At 24.8% G+C, this 23,669-nt stretch overlaps 1 protein-coding gene across 6 annotated transcripts in view; it reads right to left on the reverse strand.

Annotated features, from left to right (window-relative positions):
- LOC135949434 (very low-density lipoprotein receptor-like) overlaps window positions 1-23,669 on the reverse strand; it is a 439,308-nt gene that overhangs the window by 103,657 nt on the left and 311,982 nt on the right. For 4 of the 6 annotated variants that reach the window (XM_065498994.1, XM_065498996.1, XM_065498997.1 and 1 more), the window contains exon 3: window positions 22,136-22,255. In XM_065498994.1, the coding sequence (XP_065355066.1) occupies window positions 22,136-22,255 (120 nt within the window). Of the gene's footprint in view, window positions 1-21,919; window positions 22,037-22,135; window positions 22,256-23,669 lie in introns of all 6 variants that reach the window. The other 2 variants (XM_065498995.1, XM_065498999.1) reach the window with 1 other exon arrangement.

A 23,669-nucleotide genomic window follows, 5' to 3' on the forward strand; every position in this document is an offset into this window, starting at 1 on the left:
GTATTGTAGTACTAGAAGAATTATATAGAAAATTTTGTTAAATTGTCTCAAAAATGTTAAAAAGTTTTGTTTTTTTATTGGAAATGTTGTAATATTAGCGTTTTTTCTGAGAATTTTTTGTCCAGTAATGTATATTTATCTTTATCCGTTGGCATACCTTCCCTTTTTAGAAATTTTCTTTTTATTATTACACTTAGTCTCACTTATAACCCTTAACATTATAATTTAGTTTCTTCTACACACAAATTTCTGCAAACACATCCGCTTCTTACCAAACATACGTACATTTTAAATTTTGTATATATGTATTTAGGTTTGAGTATTAGTAGCTGTATACAAGTATACTTGTATGTTTGTAATATATGATTATAAATGCATTTTAGGTTCTCCACTTAAGTACTAGATGAGTATTTAATATCTTTTCTCTTTGCTAACTCTGCCTTTCCAGCTAACAATCATCATAATATTTAGGTACCTCTCATGCACAAACAACAAGTACAAATATTTTACCCCTGTTGTTACAAAAAAAATTAAATGTGTCTGAAAAGCTTTAGGACAATTCCATAAACACGTTTCAATGTTTCGAGATAAAATTGTATCGCATGAGAGTAAAATACAAAAAAAAGAAAAAATTACAAACTGAAACAACTGTAAGCTAAACAACTGATAGCTAAACTTATGATGGTAGAAAGAGGAAAGATTCTTTAAGGGTCAGGGTCTTTTACTTGCGCATACATAAATAAACACATTTGTAGCCACCACACACTGTAACAGTAACAGTCATAACAATTACCCATTTACACTAATACTATTTAACACATACAGTTGTTAAAAGCCCTCAATAAAAAGGAAATCTAATGATGTACAAGGTAGTGGTGTGGCAATTGTACTGTAGTTTACTATTCGCTCTTGTACTTTTACTAGCAGCTGTAGTAAAGTGTGGGTATATAAAAAAAGGCTTAGTTTAGTTTTGTTCATTGTCGTTAACATGTGTTAAATGAATGAATGTATGTATTTAGGGTAGGTGGATTTACTGCATATATTTATTCTTGCTATATATGTTTGTAGTGTGTTTTTCTATTGCCTTTAACTACTAGTTTGTTTATGATCTTGTAATCTGTTTTGGTTGTGTTTGAGTTTCAGTTCCTTTATACATTTAAGGAGTGAGATCGAAAAATTCTTAACACACGTTTTTCATTACATTTTTTAACCCAAGTATTATTTGAATTTTTTTTTGATCAAGTTACCTTTGAAAAACATGTCAGTTATTATGTGTAATGTCAATTATATTAATTTTTTTGTTAATCTGATTAAAATGAGTGACCAGAAAAAAGTGCGTACTGAAATTATTAAATATTTTCAACAAAACCCAACTTGGTCTTACAAAAAGTTGGCCAAGCATACAAAGGTCTGCCGTCAAACTGTTTCCAATGTTATTAAACAGTACCGGGAGAACTTGTCAGTTGATAGAAAACCTGGTTCAGGTAGAAGGAATGGTCCACATGATGTTTCTAAAGCCAAAAAAATAGAACGCATTTTCAAAAGAGCTCCCCACACATCCGGTAGGAAAGCAGCCCGGTTAGCTCAGTGCTCGGACTATTTGGTACGAAAAGTTAAAGCTAATGCAGGTTTAAAAACATACAAGGCTCAAAAAGTTCCTGACAGGAACGCTACTAAAAATTTAGAGGCCAAAAACAGAGCACGGAAATTGAAGTCAAGTTTTATAAAAAAATATTCTTGCTGCATAATGGATGACGAAACGTATGTTCTGGCAGATTTTTCGCAACTTCCAGGTCAAAAATTTTATGTTGCTGATGCTCGAGGGAATGTTGAAGAAAAGTTTAGGACCCAAAAGCAGACAAAATTTCCCAGAAAGTTCTTGGTATGGCAAGCAATATGCAGTTGCGGCAAAAGAAGCCACTCATTTGTTACAACGGGCTCTATAAATACCGAAATTTACATCAAGGAATGTTTACAAAAAAGGCTGCTTCCATTCATAAGACTTCATAATGTGTCCACTTATTTTTGGCCTGACTTGGCATCCTGTCACTATGGCAAACAAGCCCTTGAGTGGTACAAGAACAATAATGTGGTATTTGTACCAAGAGAGGCAAATCCTCCAAACTGCCCGGAGCTAAGGCCAGTGGAGAGATATTGGGCTCTTGTTAAAAGAGAATTGAAGAGTACAAAAAAGGTGTCCAAAAGTGTGGTAGATTTTAAACGGAGATGGACTACATGTTCGAGCAAAGTGACAGAAAGCACTATAAAAACGTTAATGGAAGGGTTTCCGAAAAAGGTTCAAAATTTCATCACTAGTGATTAAAACTATAAAAATAATTTTTTTTGTAAATTGTAATAATAATTTCAATCAAATAAAAAAAAAATTAAAGCTGTAAGTTTAGTGGTTTCTTTTTTATAAACATATATGTATGTTAAGAATTTTTCGATCTCACTCCTTATATGTTTAATTCTAATACAGTTGTATACAACATTACTTTGAATGACTGCTTTGTCATATCATTTTTTTCATCATCTCCCCTTTATGACTTTGTTTGGTAAACAAAATTAAGTACTTATTATGCATAATTATGTGCATTTAAATTAAAACAAAACTAAAGAGTTAATAAGTCAACTTATGTGAATAAATGAACTTATAAAAGAAGAATGTTTTAAAAAGGTTTATCGCAATTATGTTTATTTAAATTTTCTAATTTTTAAAAATTTATAGTTTTTTACTGAACACAACAGAAAAAACTTATCGATAATAAGAAATTAAAGATTTTTGTATGATTAAAGGTTTCTTTTGTTAAAATTTAGCCAACAAAAAAAATAAAATTTTTACAAAAATTTGCTCAGAATTTTAGATTTTTTAAAAATTTGTTAAACAAATTTAAAAATATTTTCTAAAAACACACATTTTTTAAAACTACAGGTAACTGCCAACAATTTAAATCCTTAATTATAACACAAGTGTTATATATGATTAGAAAACTTATGGGGTCAAAAAGACCTTATAAATTTTTAAAAAATATCATTAATCAAAATTATTAAAAAAAATTACATTTTAAACAGATAAATCTAGATGTTGTTTATAGAAATTAAAAGCTAATAAAATAGCCTTCACAATGTAGTAATTATTTAGGAAATCCAATATATTTTTGTATAATGTTACCAGCATTAAATAGATAATTTTGTTTTATAAGCTTAAAATTTTGAAAAATTTTCAGTTTTTCATCATAAAGTAAAGAATATATGACATTTTTTGTAATCTTAGCGCTTTTGTCTTATATTAACGGTTTTTATGTAAAAATGTTGCAAAAAAAAATTAAATTTTTTGAAAATATTTTCTTAGAATTTTAGATTTTCAAAAATTTTTTTATAAAAAATTTTGAATATTCAAATTCTATAAAATTTATCTAAAACTACATGCAACTGCCAACAATTTAAAGCCCAAATTAAATCACAAACTATTAAGCTTGTGCTACAAATTAAGGGTGAACTCTTAAAAAAATTAAATTTTTTTAAAAAATTTTCATAGAATTTTAGATTTTCCAAAAAATTTTTAAAAAAATTTTAGATTATTTAAATTCTATAAAAATTATCTAAAACTAGAGGCAACTGCCAACAATTTAAACCCCAAAATATAGCACATATGTTAAACTTTGTTTTAAAAATTAAGGGGATAAAAACACCTTATAAATTCTTATGGAACAAAACCAATATAATTTATTAAACTTTTTAAACATTTAAATAGAAAATTGTTTTATTTTTTTAATGGAAATTAAAAGCTAATGAAATAGGCTTTAAATTAATGCAATTATTTTGGTAATCAGGACCAATTTAATTGTAATATTAGAAGCTTTAAAGTGAGAATTAAGTTGCTTAACATTAAAATTCTAAAAAATTTAATTTTTTCACCATATACAAAAGATAAAGTTAATCGAAAATATTAAATTGTTTATGAATGTAGCTATTTTTTGTTATATTAGCAATTGCAAAAAAATGCAATTTTTACATATTTTTTTTTACAGAATTTTAGTTTTGGAACAAATTTGTTAAACAAATTTTAAAATATTTTAGTACCATAAAAATTATCTAAAACTAGATGCAACTGCCAACAATTTAAAGCCCAAAATATATCAAATATGTTAAACCTTGTATTAAAATTTAAGGGCGCCAAAATATCTTATATATTCTTAAGAAATGAAACTAATCTAATTTATTAAATTTTTTTTGGATGTTAAATAGATAATTTGTCAAGTTTGTTATAAAAATTAAAAGCCAATGAAATAGACTTCAGATTGTTGCAATTATTTAACTTTTTAATGAAATATTACATGCATTAAAATGATAATTTGCTCTAAAAATTTTAAAATGTCCGCTCTTTGTTCAACATAAAAAGTTAATGTTTTATCAAAAGTTCTTATTTAAATAATTCTTTAAAATATTTAATTTTCCAACATATTTTGGAGCTAGTGGTTTCTCTTCTACTCACTTCTATTTTATTGTAATTAAAATAAGAAAAAAACAATTTTTAGAAACTTTTCTTTGAATAAAAACACGTTATTTAACTTTAATGACAATTTGTGGCAAATAAATAAACGAAAAGTTTATACTTTTAATTATAAATTAAAATGCAAATAAGAAAACCAAACAAAACAAACAACACATTTCAAGTAAGTAATACAAATTACACAACACACATGTTGTTTGGTTTTTATTCCCTTAAGAAAACAAACAAAAAAAAAAGACAGAGAACGAAAAATCTAAAATAAAGGGAAATGTAAGTGGATTTTCACAAACCCACACACTCTGAAAGTGTAATATTCTTTAGACTTTTTCTGGGAAAAACCTGCTGTGACAGGCCTTTGACACTTGCAATCAAAGCACACACACGAAAGCTTTTTATTAAAGAAAACACAATCTTTTATACAGGTTCTTTTTAATAAAGAAAGTGAGCAAGAGATTAAATGGAAACCTGTTTACTGTGTGGTAGAAGTATGTCTTTAAGAAATATTTCGATTTTTTAGGGATTGGTAAATTCTCTTGTGCCTTTTTAACCGGTTAAGTTACTCAGGATTTTTTTTTACTTTTTTTTAGTAGTGCATAACAATTTAATTTTATTTCTTTTAAATTGAAACGTTTACTAAGAAAGCCTTAACCATGCTTGATATAAAAAAATACCAGGAATAAAATGAAAACCACTAAATGCTTTCCAGTTTAAATGAGTATAAAGAAAGCATGTAATAGTCTTTTAACTTTAAATGTAGCCACATAATCTGAAAAATTATTTTTACTAAGAAAAGATATACAATAAATTGTTCTTTAGAAATATTCATCATAGGCCTTCTTCCTTCCGTTTTTTTTTTTTTAATTTTCACAATTTTTTTTTTTAATTTCTATAAAATTTTCAATGTAAAACCAAATAAATATTAAATTTTTCCTAGCGAAATCATAGCTCAATGCCTCAGCTTTTATATGCCATTAAATTTTAAAAAATCTTTCATTATTTGACTGATTTATTGATAAAAGAAAATTTAGTGTCCTACACGACGTATGATTAATATTTATTTAGAGGTTAGGTTGGAAAACTGCCTATAACTTAAACAATTATAAACGGATTTAAACACATTTTACGCCATATGAAAGCCAAGTCTTCTAGGTATAAAAACAGGTTTTAGTAAGCATTACATCTAAAGCAAACTTTTGAACATTTTGTAGATTGAAAAAAAATTTCAATTTTTAAAAAAAAATTAAAAAGTATTAGCACAAAAAAAACAATAATATTTTTTAAAAAGTAACAGTTATTTAATCTTTTAATTAATTACTAATAATTTCATTTATTAACATCACTAATTTGTTTTGGCTATTAAATATTACTCATACGCCTACGTGACTATTACTTAAATTTCAATAACCATCAACGTTAAATATCAAATTAAATTTCAATTGTTAAATTTTTTCTTATTTCTTAATAGCAATTAATAATTTACATTTTCACAAATTAATGGCCTTAATTTTCCATAGAATTTCATTTGATTTTAATTAAATTTAATCATACACACGCATGTTTAAGCAATAATATTGAAATAATGGGAAATTTATAAAATAATTGGCAATTATTAGTAACTGCATACTTTTTTTTTAAACCAATATGTTTTAATTAATAGCAAATTTAGATGAATACAAAGAGAGCTCTCTCACTAAACCGACAGATTAATGAAATAATTATCTGTTGTTAAAACAATAGAAAACTAATCAAAATAATTTCAAAGATTAAAATAATTTTAATTAAAATGTTTTTTTAATATAACCAAATATAAGTGATTTCAATGAAAATAGAATAATACAATACAATAATGTTATATAAAATAATATACAATATATCTACAAAAATCTAAAAATTTAATAAAGATTTCATTTCCATTATTGGTATATTTTCCCCAGTTTTTTTTTATTATTTCATAATAATATTTGCATTTGAGCATGTAAAGGGTGTCTTAAAATGTATGCAAGATTTGAATGAAATAGAAAATATAACTTTTATTTTTAGATTTTTAATTGTTTATTGATTTAAATCAAATTTCATTAGATGAGCTAACAATTTAAACGGATTTTTATAACGTAAAGCCTTGGCTTTCATATGACGTTACAAATGTTCAAATCCGTACATAATTGTCCAAGTTATGGACAATTTTCCAACCTAACCTCTAAATAAATATTAATCATACGTCTAGTAGGACACAAATTTTTCTTTTATTAATAAATAACTCAAATATGCAAAGATTTTAAAATTTTGAATGGAATGTAAAAGCTTAGACAGTGAGCTATGATTTCATTGAGAAAAATATTTCAATACTTCTTCTTTGTCACAAAGACTATTTGTTTCAAAATTTGAAAAATCAATATTTTTTAAAAAATTTTAAAAAAAATAAAAAAATTGCTATTGATGAACTGATTATTAAAACTTGTATTTATAACTTAAACCCTTGGCTTTCATATGATATCAAAACTGTTAAATTCCGTACATAATTGTCCAAGTTATAAGCAATTTCTAAACCTAACCTCTAAATTAATATTAATCATACGTCTAGTAGGACATACATTTTTCTTTTATCAATAAATAACTAAAATATGGAGAGATTTTAAAATTTTCAGTAGGATATAAAAGCTTAGACATTGAGCTATGATTTCATTAAAAAAACTATTTTAATACATTTCTATTTGTCAAAGACCATTAGTTTCAAAATTTGAAAAATCAATATTTTTTTTGAAATTTAAAAAAATTTTAAATTTTGCTCCAGATGAGCAGATTATTAAAACTTGTATTTATAGCCAAAATGTTTTGCTTTCATATCATGTTAAAATGATTAAAATCCATACCTAATTTACCAAATTATGGACAATTTTCCAACTTAAGCTCTAAATTAATATTAATCATACGTCTAGTAGGCCACAAATGTTTATTTTAACAATAACTAAGTTAAATATAGAGATATTTTGAAAATTTAAATGAAATATCGAAGCTATATTGACAACCTTTAAATTCGTCAATTGTAAGCATTAACAAGGCCATCTATAAGGTTGAAATATGCTTCACCGAATAAAATGATTTTACTTAAAATATTTAATGAATTTTGTAACACCCTTTGTATTTGTATACTCATGCATGCCGGAATATTTCAATACTCTTATTGTTTTCATTTATTTATTATTTGTTTAGCTTGTTCCTTGTTAGAAAATGAAAAACAAGAAGTAGATTTTCATTTCAGATCTTTTGCAATTGCATTTTCTAAAGTGCTTTACACAAATAATAGAAAACATGGCGCACAGAAATTGATAAATACATAAATACGAGTAAATAAAAGAAAGAAAGCAAATTGTAATAAAACCATATGAAAATCTGATTTGCATAGAAAACAAAATATCTACATTATTGGCAAGATATTTTGCTCATGTTCAAATACATAACAACTTTAATTTGCATTATAACAAAGCAAATATAAAAATATGTTTTAAAGCAAATATTTTGAAAATGGAAATTAAAGCTAGACTTCTCATAAAATTTAATATAAGCTGCTTTTATTTTCCTTCTCTCAACAATTGTTTCATATTCTCTAATGTTTAAATAACAATACTGCTAAACAATTTGTTGATATTTATTTAGTTACCTCTATTATTTTTATTTTTGTGTGTTTTTTGTTTTTTTTTTTTTTGTTGAACCAACAAAGGAAGTAATATACATACAATTTGGTTTAGGTACTTTATTTTCTAAGGACTTTTCTTTCATTTCCATTAACATATAATGAATTTTTTTTTTGCTCAGTCTAATGTTTTGTTTTGCTAAAATTGTTTTTTTATATTATCTATTGTTGCTTTATTTTTTTTGTTTGGTTATATGAGCACAAAATACATATTTGGTTTAGGTTTTTGTTTACCTTCATTATCATAACAAATATGCGCATTTTCAAGTACTTTGCCTTTATTCTTCTCTTGAAGATAAACCAGAAAAAAACCGATGGAATAAAGTGAAAAAAATACCCACAAATTTCTACTAAAATTATAAGGAAAATCATGAAGGAAAAAAACTCCTAAATAAAATGGAAAATGAAAAAAAGTAGAAGAAATATCAGAAACAAGTTAATTTTACTGAACACTCTTAAATGCATAGAAGATACAGCAAAAAAAATTCGTATTGGTTTAATAACACTGTGTGTAATTTTTTCCGTAATGGAAATATAACCATATACGGACACCACTATGTGATAAAAGACCAGTTTTGCCCAAAGTCATGCAATTTTTTATGCCCCAAAACACTTAGTTCCTTTAGTTTTTTTTATTGACCTACCTAAACGGTGTTAAGAATCATTCCTAGGCAGTATAGTTTTTAGAAAGTTGTTTAGTGGGATCTTAGGTACATTTTTGTAGTTGATTGTTTCCTTGAATTTTGAACGGTTTGCTAGATACGACCTGGAGAAGGGGATAAAGGTAAAAAAATCGACGTACAGCAGAAAAAATTCAAAAAAGTTATAAAGTTGTAAAGGTATAAAGTTATAAAGTTATAAAGTTATAAAGTTATAAAGTTATAAAGTTATAAAGTTATAAAGTTATAAAGTTATAAAGTTATAAAGTTATAAAGTTATAAAGTTATAAAGTTATAAAGTTATAAAGTTATAAAGTTATAAAGTTATAAAGTTATAAAGTTATAAAGTTATAAAGTTATAAAGTTATAAAGTTATAAAGTTATAAAGTTATAAAGTTATAAAGTTATAAAGTTATAAAGTTATAAAGTTATAAAGTTATAAAGTTATAAAGTTATAAAGTTATAAAGTTATAAAGTTATAAAGTTATAAAGTTATAAAGTTATAAAGTTATAAAGTTATAAAGTTATAAAGTTATAAAGTTAGAAAGTTATAAAGTTATAAAGTTATAAAGTTATAAAGTTATAAAGTTATAAAGTTATAAAGTTATAAAGTTATAAAGTTATAAAGTTATAAAGTTATAAAGTTATAAAGTTATAAAGTTATAAAGTTATAAAGTTATAAAGTTATAAAGTTATAAAGTTATAAAGTTATAAAGTTATAAAGTTATAAAGTTATAAAGTTATAAAGTTATAAAGTTATAAAGTTATAAAGTTATAAAGTTATAAAGTTATAAAGTTATAAAGTTATAAAGTTATAAAGTTATAAAGTTATAAAGTTATAAAGTTATAAAGTTATAAAGTTATAAAGTTATAAAGTTATAAAGTTATAAAGTTATAAAGTTATAAAGTTATAAAGTTATAAAGTTATAAAGTTATAAAGTTATAAAGTTATAAAGTTATAAAGTTATAAAGTTATAAAGTTATAAAGTTATAAAGTTATAAAGTTATAAAGTTATAAAGTTATAAAGTTATAAAGTTATAAAGTTATAAAGTTATAAAGTTATAAAGTTATAAAGTTATAAAGTTATAAAGTTATAAAGTTATAAAGTTATAAAGTTATAAAGTTATAAAGTTATAAAGTTATAAAGTTATAAAGTTATAAAGTTATAAAGTTATAAAGTTATAAAGTTATAAAGTTATAAAGTTATAAAGTTATAAAGTTATAAAGTTATAAAGTTATAAAGTTATAAAGTTATAAAGTTATAAAGTTATAAAGTTATAAAGTTATAAAGTTATAAAGTTATAAAGTTATAAAGTTATAAAGTTATAAAGTTATAAAGTTATAAAGTTATAAAGTTATAAAGTTATAAAGTTATAAAGTTATAAAGTTATAAAGTTATAAAGTTATAAAGTTATAAAGTTATAAAGTTATAAAGTTATAAAGTTATAAAGTTATAAAGTTATAAAGTTATAAAACTGGAAAGTCTAATCATTTTTAACTATTCACATTTCTCTTGGCTATAGGTTTGAATGTGTTTATGTGGTCTACCCCTCTAAATATTGTTGTTGCTGTTATATCTTCAAGGGTTTTCAAAGCCATCCAATACTGATGAAGTGTTTCTATACTCACATATAAATGCCAACAAAATACAAGGAAATGAAACGAGAATAGAAAAAAAGTTGAACGGAATATAAAAAGCTTTAAGCTTAAATCATCATTACAATAAATACAAATTAGTCAAGCATCAAACGCTCACATTCCTGTACAATATACAGTAGGCCTCCTACACACTTGTATGTATTGCTTTGAAGAAGCTGAAGGAAATTTTTTATTTGTTTTGTATTTTTTTTTTTTGGGAAAAGAGTGACGCAAACTGTATAAGGATATTGGAAAACAAATATGTGTGTGTATTTATTTGTCTTTTAGAATTTTGTTTGTATTTCCTTTTTTCAGGAATATAAACGAGCTGCAGTATTAAGAGTTAAGTCAATTTGTTTGTTTACATTAGAATATTTCAATAGTTCCTTTTGAGTGTTTATCTTAAACTACAAGAATTAAATTGCACAACACTTGAATGCATGAGTAAGAAAAATCAAAGATACAAAAGCTTTTCAAAGAAATAATTTAAAAAAAAAATAATATATTTTCTCTTAACATAGCAGCTGTTGAACTGGTTAGTTGAGAAGGAGACAACAAATTACTTAATTATTGCATAATAGAGATGAAAATAATAAAAAAAAGTAATGTAGGCGTATGAGTGCAAGCCAGGGTCATCAAGACGTATGAGTGTTTGACAGATTTATAATTAAATAATAATTATACGTAGTGGGTGGCAATTAAATTTACAAATGTCTATAAATAAAAAGAAATTCAATAGAATTTAATAAAATAAATTTCAATTTGAAACTTTGTTTGAAGCATTTTTCTGATTGTAGGACATAGACAAATCTATATGGTTTAGCTTTACCTTATATATTTATTTATATATTGACTTGTCATGGAATTTTTCCAAAATTACTTTTTTGCCTCCCACCATTTCATTTATAATTATTACAAAACTCAAGGTTTATGTGTGCAAAAATTAACTACCTCCCAAAAACTCTTGTATGAAACGTAGTATATTTCTAGGCGCCTGTTTATTTATTGAATAAATACGAAAACATTTGTGCAAGACCAAAGCAACTTTTGTGGTACTGTAAGCTTCTGAAACACATTATTAATCTTCTGTGTGCTTTTGCACACACAGGCATCAACATAAATCTTCATTTCATCATGTGTGCGAATATTTTTCTCTTTTTCCAGTTTCATTTCCATTTTTATTTATTTATTTTATACGTGTTGCTTTCTTTCTTTGTTTATTTATTTATTTTGCTTTTGTTATTGTTGACTTAATACTATTAAAAAATTTCCATATTATTTTCTAATACCAAATGGAATAAATAAACAGAAAAATGTTTTTGTTTAGGTAGGTGTCATGGAAATTTTTAGGATATGAAATAATATTGATTTAGTTTAAATAAAAATAATATATAAATAAGATGGTTAAATAGTAAACAATTTAATTAATATTAAGAGAAACTGAAAACAAAATATCCCTAAAAAATATTTAATTGTTGAAGAAATTATATTTGAAATGTATTTAGGTATGTAACATAATGATTTCTATATCAAATTCCTTTATCAAAACCTTTATTATTAGTCTAGACGTTTGTTAGCATGACTATTGCAAACAAAATTAGTCTAGTATCAGTTACATTTATAAAAAAATGTCATTAATATGATCAACAAATAAACAAAACAAGTATATTTAGCTAAATGCCAGTGGTTTGTTTTATAAAGACATCAAATCCTTTGTTTAATTTTCTTAATAATTAATATTATTATGCCTTTAGCAATCATGTAAGTTAAGAATCATATAACTTATTTTCTAGAAAGTTTATATGGTTACCAATTTTCGTGACTTAATTAGAAAAATATTGATATGAGTCTTAAATTTTTCCAAATGAATTCGTAGCCTAATGCCTCAGCTTTCATATGCCATTAAAATTGTAAAAATCACTCCATATTTATCATATTTATTGATAAAAGAAAATGTTGTGTCCTATTCGACGTATGATTAATATTTATTTAGAGGTTAGATTGGAAAATTGCCAATAACTTGAAAAATTATTTATGTATTTAAACAATTTTAACATCATATGAAAGCCATGTTTTCAGGCTATAAATACATAGGTTTATCACAAGTTAATCTAAGTAAAAGTTTCCGGATTTAGCAATTTTCGTGATATAATTAGAAAGATAATTTACTTATTTAGGAAATTTTCAAATTACATCTTATATAAGCCTTAAATTTGTCCCAATGAATTCGTACCTTAATGCCTCAGCTTTCATATGCCATTAAAATTGTAAAAATCACTCCATATTTATCATATTTATTGATAAAAGAAAATGTTGTGTCCTACTCGACGTATGATTAATATTTATTTAGAGGTTAAGTTGGAAAATTGCCAATAACTTGAAAAATTATATATGTATTTAAACAATTTTAACTTCATATGAAAGTCATGTTTTCAGGCTATAAATACACAGGTTTATCACAAGTTAATCTAAGTAAAAGTTTCCAGATTTAGCAATATTCGTGACATAATTAGAAAAATAATTTACTTACAAATTATATCTTATATAAGTCTTAAATTTTTCCTAATGAATTCGTAGTCTAATGCCTCAGCTTTCATATGCCATTAAAATTGTAAAAATCTCTGCATATTTAACAGATTTATTGATAAAAGAAAATGTTGTGTCCTACTCGACGTATGATTAATATTAATTAGAGGTTATGTGTAAAAATTGCTCATAACTTCAACAATTAGTTACGGATTTAAACCATTTTAACATCATATGAAAGCCATGTTTTCAGGCTATAAATACACAGGTTTATCACAAGTTCATCTAGTAAAAGTTACCGGATTTAGCAATTTGCGTAATTGTGAAACAAATTATAAATGTAAAACAAAAAGAGTATTTCAAATGTTTGTAATGAAATCAATTCCCAATTAATTGGTCTTTATAATTCTTGTAATTTAATACATAAAAATATGTGCTATAATGCAATAAATGTTCTTTTATGAAATTTTTGAAAATTAAAAAAAAAACATTTCAAAATTTTTTTTGTAAGTTTCTAACAAATTGTGAATTTAAAATCAAATGACAATTAAAATTCCAAATGAAATTTTATATTTCATTAACATTTTAAAAATCTCTGCATGAATAACTTTGGCGGCTTACTGTAGAGTTATCTGTACTAAACTTTCACAACAATATTCTGAGATTTTAAACTCTGATGTATTGATTTTTCAAGTTTTATAGAGATCGTCTCATTAGTTAAGATTTTAAAGGTATATAAAATTTCTTAATTTTTTTTTTTAAATTCCTTTTTAAATTCATGCCATTACCAATCTGCCATTAAAATTCTTGAATTGGGCTTACAAAAAGATACCTGAAAGGGTTTAGATTTCAAATCCCAAATAGTTTATTTTAATTCGTAAATCTTGCATAATTATGGCCATTTATATGACTTCCCCTCTATCTTATGCATAATTAATATTAATCATACGACCCAGTATCCATTTATTCAAAAATTTTGCTAAAATGCCTGGTTATGCTCCAATATTTTTTTATTTACAGTTTTTTTCTTAAAACTACCACCAAAAAGCCTTTAATTATTTAAAGATTCTTTAAAAAAATTCCTTCATTGGCTGCAAATAAGCCAAAATTTTACATATTTAAACAAATTTTTTAATTTTTTTTGCAAGACTTCTATATTTGTGTTAAGACTGAGTGCAAAGCATCATTTATCATTTAAGTCTAAATGTTTGAAAGAGTTTGTGTTTGAGTTCTAATTATGAAAAATTTCTTAAGTAAAGTGTAGCAAGCGTCAGCTGTTGGCGCAAACTTTGAAACGAATAACTCTAGTTGTACAATTAAGTTATTATATTTTCTTGTGCTGGTAGTTTGTATGTGAATTTGTGGTTGTAGAGGCTTTAAAAACTGTATATAATCCTTAAGTGTTCATTTACTCTACTAATTAAAATATACGAGTATAAATATTTTGCTTAAACAGTTTTTTTTTGCGTGTCTTCACCAAGCTGTTTTCATTAACACTTCTTATAAGGATAAGTAGAAGGCATAGCGATAGAACACCATTGACAAAAGCAAAACGATTATATTAGAAATTGAAAAAATACATTCAAGAGAGGGTTTTTACCTAGTAAAAATGGTAAAAATTTCTAAAATACTTTTACGTTTGGTACAAGATTTATAATGAAATCTGGTTCGATTTGCACAAAATTTCAAACATGAATAGAGTAGAGATTAAGATACATTCAAGTGAATGATAGGAGAGGGTTTTTACCTAGTAAAAATGGTAAAAATTTCTGAAATACTTTTAAGTTTTGTACAAGATTTATAATGAAGTCTGGTTCGATTTGCACAAAATTTCAAACATGAATAGAGTAGAGATTAAGCTTGCAAATATATGGTTCATAGAGATCTTAAATTGAAAGACAGGTGTCTCAAAGTTAGAACATTTTTTTAAAAATAATTTTTTTATTTTAAATCCTTAAAAACTTTTTAAAATTGTTACCCGTGAAAATGGTGTAACTAGTAAAAATAAACATAATTTTAGCTTTATTATACTTCATTTTAACTGAAAGCTAGAGCAAAAACAACAACAACAATAACAAAATAAAATATGCCAACGCATAATTTATGCCAACAATAAAGAACAATAAAAAAAACATGAACGAGCATGCAAAGTAAACGAAAACAACAAAGTCTGCAAGAAATTTTTCCGCCAAGAAAAACAATAGAAAAACTTGTGAAGAAACAAATATTTTTCCATAATGAAAGACCGTTAGAAAGTGTGAAGGAATAACAAATTTTCATAATTTCAAGAAAATACAAAAAAAAAAAACATGACATTGTCAAAATATTTAAAAGACTATAAGCAAATTGGAGTGGGTGAAAAACGTACAGAGATGCGCCATGAAAATCTAAAGTGACAAGTGTGATATAAGGCCTTTATCCTTCATTTATTAAGCAAAGGAAATTATGAACTAAAAAAAAGGAAAAGATATAAGATAAATGTCTAAGATTTTAAGCGACCATACGGAGATGTAAAATCCTTACTCTTAGACATTAACAAATTTTCTGCTGATGCCGAGAATAAAGGGAGAAATAAATAATGGGGGAATTTGACACAATTTTTTTAAAAAAAAAAAAAAATTAAAAATATTTTGTATATTACTCTTACTTGGCTAAAGAAACTTCATTTTGCTTAAATTACAAGACACTTTTCATCTTATAACTGATGTGAGAAAAAAAATTTTCTAAGAATTTTGTATTTCATACAAAAATTATAAATAGTTTCCTGGAAAAAAACTAATTTACATACGTTCTATATTAAAATATTTATAAATATGTTGGCAAGTTTAAAAAAAAAACATGTCATATATATGTAAGTACAAAATTCTTATAATATTTATAATTCATACGAGTACATTACTTCAACCTATTTTATATATGTAGAAATGTCAGTATGTAGAGATTTTTTAACACATGAAAAAATGAAAAAAGATTTTTTTTAATAAAATAACAAAAACATTTTTATTAAAATTATGAAAAAAAAATTATAAATAAAAAAACAACAATACCTACAATATCATTGAAACAGCTACCTTTTTGGGGTTAACTGTATGTAGGTGTACAAGGAAAGCAAACAACAACAAGAATTCCGCATGCAAACAATAATAATAACAACAAAAAAAAAACAGCAGCAACAACAATAATAAACAAACACATAACAAGAAACCCGTTAATATATGTATTCCTACAAACATAAACACAAACCCTTAAACTCACTGTAATCAACAACAGCAACAACAGAACTCATTTTAAACGAAGAGTACAGAGACCCTCCCTCTCCACATCTTATTGTCGTGTATAATACAATCAATAACACACGACACCACACATACACACTCCTACTCCTACACACTCTGAGTAATACCACCTTCGCATTGAGTGTCGTGTGTTTATTTTTTGTTTGTCCTTCTTCGTTTGTTTACCATTTTTTTTTCGCTGTTTTGTTGCTGTTTGTTAACATGATATTTTTTGTTGTTGTTTATTTGTGTGACGTTGTTGTTAAAGGGGTTTTTGTTTACGACAACATCTACACTCTGCTTAAATGTTTGACTCGTGAAATTTGATGTTGGAAAAATAGGAACAAAAATGGGCTCAAGTGTCAAAATCTATATTTTTCTTAGAGTTTTTTTTAATAACTTATGAATAAATCATGTAGATTTTCTAAGGAGCTTGTTTTTTTTTAAATAATAAACAAAAGTTTTACTTTTACTATCAACAAATATCAAAATAAAAAAGAGAAAAGCAAAAAAGAAAAAATACGGAAATGAATGAAGCGCGTGCTAGATTTAAATCAAATTTAATATCAATCAATAGAGAAATTTTATGAATAAAACAATTTTTTATAAAAACAAGTAAGAGATCTATATTCGGCTGTGCCGAATCTTATATACCCTTCACCAAATTATACTTTAAAATAAATTTTTTTAAATATTTTTAGGTAAACAAAATTTATTTTTTTTTTCATTGTTTTTCAAAATTCTTTTTTTCAACATCCTTTTTTAATTTTATTAAAGAAAAATAAATTTTTTTTTAAAAAAAAAATTATACAAAAAAATTTTTTGACGGAAAAAAATTTGGGTTAAAAAATATTTTTCCCGATTTTGACCTATTGTAGGTCCAACTTACTATAGCCTTATCTACATCGTTGTAATGGACTTTGAAATATCTATCATTAGATATCCATATTGTCTATATTAATGACTTAGTAATCCATATATAGATCAAAAATAGGTCAAAAATCGAGGTTGTTCCGATTTATGGACTGATTGTGCTGATTTTAAATAGCAAACTTCTCGAAAGCATGTCTGACAGAATTATTGAAGATTTGGATCCCGAAGATATCTGGGGTCTTCAGATAATTGATTTCAACAGACAGACAGACGGACGGACATGACTTAATCGACTCCGCTATCTATAAGGATCCAGAATATATATACTTTATAGGGTCGGAAATGAAAAATGTAGAAATTACAAACGGAATGACAAACTTATATATACCCACCCTTCTCACGAAGGTGAATGGTATAAAAATGTTTATGATATTTTCAATAGGAAATTATTACGATACGAAAAAGTAACATTTAACGATATATCAATTGAAGATTTTAGGAAATTGAAAAATTTAGATAGAAAATGTACGACATTAAAGCACAGAATTCCATTCCGATCGAAAGTGGAATTAATTCCGCATTTTGCTTCTTCAGAAAAAGTAAAACGAAAATTTCTTTCGAAATGAAACCACTTTCAGTTTTCAATGTGGAACTGATATTTCTTTGTAATTATTTATTTATCTAAAATTTTTAATCTGTTTCTGTACCAAAAATTTAACTTTTGTTTTAAATTTAAAAAACGTTGTCAAATTAAAATCAAAAATATAGAATTATTAAATATTTTTTGAATTAATAAGATTCATGGAATCTGAAGAACCTAAAACGAAATCGATCGGAATAAAAACTACGGAATTGAAACCATTCCGAACAAAATGTGTGACAGGCCTGATAGAAAAGTTTTATGACATTGAAAAATTTTATAGAATATTTTAGAAATTTTTTACGATATTGAAAAGTTTTTCTATTTTAACATTATTAAATATTAATATTTTACAATATTTCCATTGAAAATCATTACGATATAGAACAAATTTCAAATTTGCTATAAACAATTTTACGATATTTAACAATTTCTCTAAACAATTTTTACGATATTGCAACATTTCAGAACAACATTTTTGCGATATTTAAAAATGTCTAATAGAAAATAATTGTATAGACAAATTTTACGATATTAACAAATATCTATTGAAAATTATTACAATATTGAACAATTTCTGTAGAACATTTTTACGATATTGAAAAATGTATACAAAAAAATTTTACAAAATAGAAAAATTGCTATTGTTCAAGATTGAGAAATTTTTTAGAAAATTTTTACTGTATTGAAAAATTTCTATAGAGAATTTATTCGATACTGAAATATATTTGAAATATGGAAAAATTATTAGAAAATTTATACGATATTGAAATATTATTATATAGAAAATTATTAAGATTTGGAAAAATTTTATATTTTTACGATATTCGAAAAATTTCTATACGAAATAGAAAAATTGCTATAGAAAATGATGGCGATATTGAAAAATTCTTTAGAAATTTTTTACCATATTGAAAAATTTCGATACTGAAAAATATTAGAAAATGTATACGATATTTCTATAGACAATTTTTTACGATATACATATTTCTATAGAAAATTTTGAAAATTTTTACGATATTGAAAAAATTTTTATAAAAAAGTTTTACGTTATTAAAATGATTTTTGAAAAAATTTACGATATTGAACAATTTTATATTTTTACGATATTCGAAAAATTTTTACGATATTGAAAAAAATTTTGTATTTTGACGACATTCGGAAAATTTTTATAGAAAATTTTGTAAATTTTTTTTTATAAATTTTTACGATATTAAAATGATTTTTAAAAAAAATTTTGTATTTTTACGATATTCGAAAAAATGTTGTAAATTTTTATGATATTAAAATGAATTTTAGAAAAAATTTTATATTTTTACGATATTGGAAATTTTTTTAAAAAAATTTTTACGATTTGAATAGAAAATTTTGTAAATTTTTTTTTTATAAATTTTTACGAAATTAAAATGATTTTTAAAAAAAATTTTGTATTTTTACGATATTCGAAACAATTTTGTAAATTTTTTTTTATAAATTTTTATGATATTAAAATGAATTTTAGAAAAAATTTATTTTTACGATATTGGAAATTTTTTTTAAAACAATTTTTACGATATTGAAATGATTTTTGAAAAAAATTTTATATTTTTACGATATTCGAAAAAATTCAATAGAAAATTTTTACGATATTGAAAAATTTTTTATAAAAAATGTTGACGATATTTTTTATGAATTTTGAAAAAATTTACAATATTGAAAAATTTTATATTTTTACGATATTCGAAAAAAATTTTTAATTTTTTTAAAATAAATTTTAACGATATTAAAATGATTTTTGAAAAAAATTTATTATTTTTAAGATATTCGAAAAATTTCTATAGAAAATTTTTACGATATTGAAAAATTTTTTATAAAAAATTTTTACGATATTAAAATGATATTGAAAAATTTTACATTTTTATGATATTCGAAAAAATATTTTAAATTTTTTTTAATAAATTTTTGCGAATTTGATTTTTGAAAAAAAATTATTATTTTTACGATATTCGAAAATTTTCTATAGAAAATTTTGAAAATTTTTACGATATTAAAATTATTTAAGAAAAAAATTTACGATATTGAAAAATTTTGTATAGAAAATGTTTACGTCATAAAGATTTCTTATCAAAATGTTTATGAACTAAAATTGTTTGCTAAAATTTCTGATTATACTCAAATAATTTTATATCTGTAGTTGTTTTCTTAAAAAGAAGCGATAATTTAATTAAATACTCTTTAAAAAAATTTCTTAATTGGCTGCAAATAAGCGAAAATACCAAATGTTTAAACAAATAGCCTTCTTTTACAAAAGTTTTATATGTATTTGAGTTATGAGTGAGTGCATAGACTCATTTATCATTTAAGTTTAAATGTTGGACAGAGTTTATATTTGAGTTATAATTGTGAACAATTTATTAAGCAAATTTTAGCAAAAGTCAACTGTTGGAAAACTTTGAAAGAATAACTTAAGTTAAACAATTAACTAATTATGTTACATTTGGATGGTGTTTTATCGCATGAATTGACTACTAAGGCCCTCAATTGAGAGCCAATAGTTTTTATATTGTTTTAGGATTTAAATAATTGTTAATAGTCCGAATTAAAGGCATATTCAGTAAATAATTAGAACATCAATGAAAATATTTCTATAGAAATTTTTTGGAATATTAAAATTTTTATAAAAAATCTTAGGATATGAAAATTTCTGCTAAATACTTAGCCATATAAACATTTCTAGAAAAGAAATCTGTAAAAAAAATTAGTTTTTCCAATGTTAACAAAAAAATTTTACGATATTACAACTTTTGCCCACTTTTTCCACCCCTTAGTGTAAATTCGTCCTCTTTATAAACAATAATATTATACTTTAACTTGCCCTCTATTTGTAACCAAAAATTGGTTTGAATTGGTGTAATAGTTTAAAAGTTATTTAAAACTATTTACTAATATTTGCAGTTAGACCCTCTATACGTATGATTAATATTAATTAAAAATATTCAACATAATAAAATTGAAAAATGCTTTTTAAGTCCTGAAATATTCCTAATATTAAACTAAAATTTATTTTAAAACTAAGTTAATAATATAATTCCAACAATTAGTATTAATTTTCAAATCTAAATATAAATTCAAACCCATAAAATAATGCGATGAAATGACAGATTTCATTTTCAATTTTCTTTAAATGAAAATAAATGAAATTTATGTTTTCTTTGTTATTAGAATCCTTTGCAACTAATATTAGCTGTTGCCTTATGTCTAGACATTTGTATTTTACTTTAATAATGATAAATAATCACAAACACAAAGCTGCAGGAACTTAATTAAGTGCTGTTTGTATCACATGCAAATACAAAACTCTAAAAGGATACATTTGTTTTGTTTTCCTTTTGGAATGGTAGGGGGCGTAGACTTTGTCTCATCATGGCGCATAACATCTTGATAATCATCTGTTTAAGACGTAAAAGTGCCATAAACATTAACGAAATATAACCCAATTATAATTTTGTTTATGTTTACTGTTTATGGCCGTACTAAGACACAAGTTTTCAAAACCATATGGTCTTTAGCTGGTATTAAATATTTTTAAAGGGAATCGTAAATAAAGAAGACACTTTTAGCTCCTTCTCCCTTTTTGGGGGGGTTTGTGTTTAATTTAAGTTGGCGACAAAACGTGGGAGAAATAAGCTAAAGATTTTTTTGTCTGAAGTGGCCAACTTTATTACTTTATTGTTGGAATTTAAGACAATAATATGTCTTTATTGTTAATCACAGACTAAGGCACCCGGATTTATTTTTCTTTGTAAATGTTAGTAAATTTCTATTTCAAAATTAACTTCATGATTTAAAAAGAAAAATTTTTGATTTCCCCATATTTTTTTAAAGGTTTTCTTAAAACTAACATGCCTTATTTTCTAAAGTGTTACCGGTTCACCTTAACTATATGTTGCCCTTAATGTAATTCAAAAATTAAAACATTTTTTTTCAACTCTATGAAAACGAAAACACCCAGACAAAACAACAATTCCTCATAAAATTCCCCTTCATTAGTAAATTTTGTTACTTAGACCAAAATCTGAATGCTTTAAGCAAAACAAAAGAAAGAATTTTTTGCAAATGCTTACAACAATTGGCTTCATCGGATTTATCACGGCAATCGGGACTGCCGTCACACCACCAACTTTGTGGTATACACTGTTCACCGTTTTTACATTTAACCTCATACGTTTTGCAGAAACTTACTACAAAAAGACAGGAATCATCATCAAATGTTTTGGTAGAAAGTGTAAAATTGTATAAAGTTTAAAAAAATTAAAACTAAATCTAAACTAAAAACTTACTGCACAATGCCGGAAATTCATCAGAACCATCTGAGCAATCTTTCTCCTGATCACAGCGCCATCTGTTGGGTATGCATTTGCCATTGTTGCAACGGAACTGTTCCACGCCACAAGTTGACTCTGAAATTGAAAACACAAACCACGAATTTATAATTTAATTAACTTTATAATAAATGTTTTCAAATTAGTACATAATGTTGAGTAATTTTTATTTAATAGTTAATTAAGTTTAAAAAGTCTACATAAAGCCTCCAGTTTTCCCTCACCCTAGGATTTGTTTTTGGGTTTTTAAAATTCTTTCGCTTTCCCTGAAGTGTGTAATAGAAAACCTCATTTGTGTGTTTCAGTAGCCATGTTTATTAGCCAAATATTTTATTACAGTTTTATGTTTGTCTTCATTTTTCCTCTTTTTTTACTTTACTTTGAGGCTTAAGAAATTTATGGCCTGTCAACGTTTCAAAATTTGTAACATTAAAAAAAAAATAAAAACAAACATTTTCGCGAGTTGTCCAAAAAGAAAACTTCAAGAAAAGTGTGCTTAAGTTTCATCATCTTAAGTTTAAAAAGAGATGCTTGTTAATCAACAAAAATAAGAACTGCACAGTGGGAAATTATGGAAAAGATGACTAGACTATGACTAGACTATGACTATGACTAGACTATGACTAGACTATGACTAGACTATGACTAGACTATGACTATGACTAGACTATGACTAGACTATGACTAGACTATGACTAGACTATGACTAGACTATGACTAGACTATGACTAGACTATGACTAGACTATGACTAGACTATGACTAGACTATGACTAGACTATGACTAGACTATGACTAGACTATGACTAGACTATGACTAGACTATGACTAGACTATGACTAGACTATGACTAGACTATGACTAGACTATGACTAGACTATGACTAGACTATGACTAGACTATGACTAGACTATGACTAGACTATGACTAGACTATGACTAGACTATGACTAGACTATGACTAGACTATGACTAGACTATGACTAGACTATGACTAGACTATGACTAGACTATGACTAGACTATGACTAGACTATGACTAGACTATGACTAGACTATGACTAGACTATGACTAGACTATGACTATGACTATGACTAGACTATGACTAGACTATGACTAGACTATGACTATGACTATGACTATGACTATGACTATGACTAGACTATGACTAGACTATGACTAGACTATGACTATGACTATGACTATGACTATGACTAGACTATGACTAGACTATGACTAGACTATGACTAGACTATGACTAGACTATGACTAGACTATGACTAGACTATGACTAGACTATGACTAGACTATGACTAGACTATGACTAGACTATGACTAGACTATGACTAGACTATGACTAGACTATGACTAGACTATGACTAGACTATGACTAGACTATGACTAGACTATGACTAGACTATGACTAGACTATGACTAGACTATGACTAGACTATGACTAGACTATGACTAGACTATGACTAGACTATGACTAGA

The sequence above is a fragment of the Calliphora vicina genome, chromosome 1 (genome assembly GCF_958450345.1).
Source record: "Calliphora vicina chromosome 1, idCalVici1.1, whole genome shotgun sequence".
Classification (NCBI taxonomy): Eukaryota; Metazoa; Arthropoda; class Insecta; order Diptera; family Calliphoridae; genus Calliphora; species Calliphora vicina.